The sequence below is a fragment of the Meles meles genome, chromosome 16 (assembly GCF_922984935.1).
Source record: "Meles meles chromosome 16, mMelMel3.1 paternal haplotype, whole genome shotgun sequence".
NCBI classification, from domain to species: Eukaryota; Metazoa; Chordata; class Mammalia; order Carnivora; family Mustelidae; genus Meles; species Meles meles.
This window is the reverse complement of record NC_060081.1, coordinates 73,470,173-73,476,172: the sequence shown is the minus strand read 5'-3', so window position 1 is coordinate 73,476,172 and position 6,000 is coordinate 73,470,173. Positions and strand designations below refer to the sequence as shown.

Here is a 6,000-nt window from a genome sequence, read left to right as displayed (position 1 = left end):
ACTCTAAGAGAATTTAAACCACTAAGAGAATTTGAGATAACCAATGTTAGGTACACAAACAGCAATCTCTACGAGAAGTATAATATTAATATGGTGGGTCATGTTGAATTGAACCATATGAAATTAACATTTTTAAGTTAAAATAGACAAATAGCAGCAATTTATTTGATTTGTTCTATTATATTTCTATGGAAAAACCTAAAAAGATATGTAGCACATTTGTGAATATTGGTTATCTCTGGATGGTGGGATCTCAGGTGGCCATGTATCATTTGTATAATCTTTAAAAATAATGATCATAATATGTACCCAAAAAGGGAGATTAAAAACAGCATGTAAATTAAAATCATATTTTTAATAAAATATGTGAAAACAACTTGTACATTTATCTATGCATATATATACACAGAGACACAAAGAAAAAAAGACTTTCAGTATATATATATCAATCAAAATATTATTTCTGGGGGTGTGTGTCTGGCTCAGTCAGTAGAACATGAAATTCTTGATCTGGGAGTCGTAAGTTCAAGCCGCACATTGAAGGTAGAGCTTACTTTTTAAAAAATGTTATTTCTGGGTAGGGGATTATAAATGGGTCTTATTTTCTTACTTATATTTTTCTGTATTTCTTCCCAAATTTCTAACAGTGAACTTGTAATACTTATACAATAAGAAAAGCAAATACAGAAAGATAAAAAAAGAAAAGAAATTTTAAGATGAAAAAAAGAAAAACCACTGCAGTGATCTACACATACCAGAGAAAGTATGCCTGCACATAGTAGCAAGTGTTTAAAATGGAGTCGATGAAAATAAATATAAATTCATTCAACAACAAAAACTGTATTGAGGGGCGCCTGGGTGGCTCAGTGGGTTAAAGGCTCTGCCTTCGGCTCAGGTCATGATCCCAGGGTCCTGGGAATCTCTGCTCAGCAGGGAGCCTGCTTCCCTTCCTCTCTCTCTTCCTGCCTCTCTGCCTACTTGTGATCTCTGTCTGTCAAATAAATAAAATAAAATCTTAAAAAAAAAAAACAAAACTGTATTGAATCCCCTGTGTACCAGATCCTGTCCTGGTCTCTGGGGATACTGGGTTAATAAAACAAGCCAGGTACCCTCTCCTGGAGCTCACAGTCTGGTGGGAAAATAGATAATGACCACGTGTAAATAAAAAGTAAGAATAACAGGGATTTCTTGCCCAGTTATATGAGCTCGGCACTACTGTAAGCACATTATACATGACTGACTTTCTCTGGAAAAAAAAAATGTAATGAAGTAGCTACTACCATTACCTCAACTTACAGAAAATTGAGACACAGAGCAGTTGTCCAAGGTCGCCTAAGTAGCTCAAGGATTTATATGGTGGTGAGAACCTACAGACCTAACCACCCATTGGTAAGGTCCAGGCTCATATCTCAGTAAGAATTACCCGAGTCACTTGGGAAATACATGAAAAAGACCAGGTCTTGGCCTAGGAAATTCTGCAGTAGGTCTCAGTTAGGACTTGAGAATTTGGTTTTTCCTAAGCCCTCTAGATGTTTCTTCTCTTCAGGCTAATACAAAGAATTCTGCTCTCAGCACAAGGAAGTCAGAGTGGGGCTTACCTCTCCGGGCTTGGGGACCTGCGGTAGTACCGGCTGGGAAGGGTCAGGAGGCTGGAAACGTTCCGTGTCTTGATCCAGGTGGGGCCTACCCAGGTGTGCACATCCGTGAACATGGACCAAGCACTCAAGAACAAGCATGGCCCTAAGCTGCAGGACCTGTGTGGGTCTCGTTCGCTAGGGACGGCTATAATGAAGGTGATGTGGCAGAGTGCCAAGAGAAGCAGGTGCTTTAGATGTGGGACAGGAAAAATTGCCCTAGGAAAGTGACATTCCATTTGGCCTTGGGTGACAAAAAGAAGCCAGGCCTGCAGAAGACCAGGGAAAAGCCATCCAGGCAGAGGGAAGAGCAGATGCGGAGCTTCTGGGGCAGCCGCAAGAAGGCACATGCCTGGGGAAAAAGCAAGAGGAGAGCAAAGATACGGCATAGGGCCGGTGGGGAAGAGCCGGCTCAGATCTAGCTCATTCCTGCCCCACGGCTCTAGCTCCTGCCAGTCCCTCAGGTTGGAATTGTCCGCCCCTCCCGGCCCCCACCTGCAAATAGTGCCTGCTCTCTCATTATTACCTACTCAAATAAGCCTTCCTTGACCATTCCAGCGGTCCTGATGACAACCTTGTTTGCTGTCTTCTGAGACCTTATCACTATTAAGCAATCACACTGTGGGGCACCTGGGTGGCTCAGTCCGTTAAGTATCTGACTTCGCTCAGGTTAAGATCTCAGGGTCCTAGGATGGAGCCCCACTTCAGGTTCCCCGTTCAGTGGGGAACTCTCTCTCCCTCTGCCCCTCCCCCTGCTTGTGTGCACAGAGCACGCTCTCGCTCTCAAATAAATAAATAAATAATCTTTTAAAAAGAGAGAGAAAGAAAGAAATCACACTGCGGATTTCACTATTCAGCATTGAGTGCATCACTAGCCGCTAGCCGAGTTCTCTTAGAGCAGGTACCCAATCGTTTGGATCACCCTTGGACCTCCAGGGCCTAGCACAGAGTCTGGCACGTTGCAGCACTTCTGTATAAGTAACTGGTGGAGACAGGAGCAATCCCTTAAAGGAAGCAGCAGGGATAATCCCATTAGCTCTACAGTCCTATTCAGGGAGCGCCTACTACGTGCCAGGCACTAGGGCAAGGGGCTGGGGGTAGATAGATCAGTGAAGCAAAGAGATTTTTTTTTTTTAATCCCACTTTCTCGGGAACTTTTGAATGTGTGTGGGGCGGGGAGGGGGTGGAGACAGGTAATACACAAGTAAATTATCTATCGCTAGATAGATATACTCCAGGTACATAATGTTAAATGTAATAGGTTCTAAGAAGAAAGAAAAGGTAGACCAGATGGACACAGGGAGCTGCTGGGTGGGGGAGGAGGGAGCGTCAATATTCGAGTGGACTAGCCAGCACCGCCTCGCCAAGACTGCGTGTGTGACTCTCCCGAAGACAGCAGGGAGGGGCAGGTGAATAGAGGGAACATTAGCGCAGGCGACTTGAGGCTGGAGAGGGCTTGGTGCTGAAGCCGGAGTAAAGGAGAGAGCTGTAGGAGATGAGGTCGGCCAAGGGGACACAGATCAGAGAGGACAGTGTGGACCAACGGCTTGGACTCCAACAGCTGGAAACTTGGAAATGCTCGTTCTTGGGCCTCGCCCCAGACTTACTGAGTCCGAAACTCTGGGGCGGACCAGCTGTCTGTGTTCTAGCGAGCCCTCCAGGTGACAGTGCACGATAATGTGGGCAGAACCCTGGCGCAGGGGGCCTGTGGCTATTGATCCTAGTTGTTGCTCTTAGGATCCACGTGATCACTGTCCCCTTTATTTCACTAGCCGGGCAGGGGACCCGCCCAGCGCTTTGCTGATCTGCCCGCCGCTGACGCTCAGCTGGGGTTTCTCCCCCAAGCCCGCCGCGCCTGGCGCACCCAACCCCCAGCCGCAGCTCGACGCGGTCCCCTCTGTTAGAGCATCCCGGCGACCGGGAGCGACGCCTTAGGGATCAGACGCCCAGGGCGGCAGGTGCAAAGGCGCCCGAGCCGGGCAGGCCAAACGCGTCCGCCACGACCGCAGGGGTGCGGGCCCGGCGCCGGCGGCCGCATCCGGGGTGGGGGCGCATCCCGAGCCGCCCGCGGCTGCCCACCCCGCCGGGACGTTCGCGCGCGGTCCAGATCCCGGGGGATTCCGCCGTCCCGGGCCACGGGGCCCGGGCATCGGGATTGGCCCGCAGCTTCCCCCGGGAGCCGCGGAGGCAAAGCCAGGCTGGGGCGGCCGGGCCCGGCCAGCGCCCTCTAGGCAGCGGAAGTGGAGCTTGCTTTACATCCGTCCTCCCCGCCTGGCGGAGTTGGGAGAAGGAAGGCTGGGGGGTGTGGAAAAATAAAAGGAAAAGTCCCTGCACCATGTAGATCAGCGCCCCCCACCCTGGCACCCCGGCCGGCCGGGGACCTCCCAGTCTGTGGCCATGAACGCGAGCAGCGAGGGCGAGAGCTTCCCGGGCTCGGTGCAAAGTAAGTGCTTTTCCGGGCGCAGTGCGCGCTCCGGGGCCCAGTGCGCGCTCCGGGGCCCGGGCCCAAGCACGTCTGCGACGCAGCGAGCAGGCCCGGGGCCCCGAAATCGGGGTGACGGCCCCGAGCCGGCGTCTCGGGCACCGCGGCGGGCGCGCTGTGCAGGGGGCGCCGGAGTGGGCTTGGGATGGGGGCACCCAACCCCGTGCAAGGCGGGGGGCGCTCTCCAGCCTCGCAAGACCCCTTGTAAGGGAACGGTGGGGGAGGGCAAGCCGTTCAGACAATCGCCACCCCCTCGGGGCATTCCCCGCCCCCCCCCCGGCGGAGTTTGGGGGGGTTTGGGGGTAACTGCCATTACGCTGGTGGGAAAACTTCTGCTTCGGTGGCTCCAAATCCTTGAAGTCTGGGGATCCGAGGGTTTCATGAGGTCTGGCGGGCTGGGCTTGCCGGCACACTGGAAAGCCTTTTACATATTAAAGGTGAAGATCTGAATGGGGAATGGGGCGGTGGTCGCTCTGAGTTTGGGGTTCATTTTAATTTTCCTGATGGGGACAGCAGCCTTATTCAAGTACCTGATTTCGCCCGCGGCATTGTTTTCCAAAGTGTGGTCCAGACACCGAGCGCTAACCAGCCACCTGAGAGCGGGAGCGCTTCTTTTAAAAAAGAAAAAAGCTCCCTGGGCCCCACCCATTAGATGGGGTCGTGGGGGAGGGGATCTGTGGCCAGACCCTGAGCGGTTCGGTGCAGAGTTTGAGAACGACCCCCTGCCCTGGCACAGGGCTTTGCAGACGCCTAGCACGTAGTAAGCGCTTAGCTTGTTAGCTGTTGTGCAGACACTGCCTCCCAAACTTGGCTGGGTATTCCTTGCATAACTTGTGAAAAGCACAGATTTCTCTAAACACCAGCCCCTCCTGCACCCTTCCTCCGTTAGGACTCAGTAGCTCTCAAGTGGGGCACAGATAAGTCCATGTTTAACACGCGGACACACAAACACACACAAAACCCAATTGTGCTGCTCTTACAGGTTTGGAGAATGTAGTAGAGATAAAGGAATTCTTGTTGCTGTTGAGCTCCTACCTGTACCCAGTGTTTTCTGTTTGGTCTGTTAATTCTCACTGCAAATGCAGGAGGTTAGGTATATTTTGTTGTTCCAAATTTTCAGAGGGGGAGACTGCCACTTCTAATAGGGCATCTCAGTAATAACCCCACCAGGTATCACACAGGGGCATAGGGATCCCTGGGCTGGACCTTGACAAGCGCCATCTTATTTAATCCTCTTACTTATCCTATAGAACAGAAACTTCTACCCATTTTACAGATGAGAGAGACCAAGCCCAAGTCACAGTTTGTAAATTGTAATGTCAAGATTCTGAGGAAAGTCTAGGTCATTGTTTATGTGCTTGCCACACACTGGAGACATTTTCATTAAAACCCTTTCATACTAGGCATCAATCTTGTTGGGTGATTAAGGAATCCTCATCAATGCCAGTCACTTCATCTTCTGGTTCCTGGTTTTCCTGTTAGTCTCATGGGCATCTTAGCTGCAGGGGGGAGGTCGTGTTCCAGAGGAATAGAAAAGGCTTCATCCCTTTCATCCACTGATTCGATGTATTTAAGTGCACAGGCGCTCTGCAAAACGGTTTAGAAAATACTATGACACAGGGCACCTGGGTGGCTCAGTGGGTTAAGCCTCTGCCTTCGGCTCGCCGTCATGATCTCAGGGTCCTGGGATCGAATCCTGCGTCAGGCTCTTTTGCTCAGCAGGGAGCCTGCTTCCCCCCTCCCTCTCTCTGCCTGCCTCTCTGCCTACTTGAGATCTCTCTCTGTCTGTCAAATAAATAAATAAAAAATATTAAAAGAAAATATTATGACACAGCCCAGACCAGCTCTCCTTAGCAAGTCAACCAAATTGTATTTCCACACAGA

General features: G+C 50.8%; 1 protein-coding gene across 3 annotated transcripts in view; it reads left to right on the top strand.

Annotated features, from left to right (window-relative positions):
- The first annotated feature begins 3,588 nt into the window (after positions 1-3,588).
- The window catches only part of ZFP64 (ZFP64 zinc finger protein), an 86,051-nt gene continuing 83,639 nt past the window's right edge, over positions 3,589-6,000 (top strand). For all 3 annotated transcript variants that reach the window (XM_045981543.1, XM_045981542.1, XM_045981541.1), the window contains exon 1: positions 3,589-4,077. In XM_045981543.1, coding sequence (XP_045837499.1) covers positions 4,032-4,077 — 46 coding nt within the window. In that variant the 5' untranslated portion in view covers positions 3,589-4,031. The remainder of the gene's footprint in view (positions 4,078-6,000) is intronic.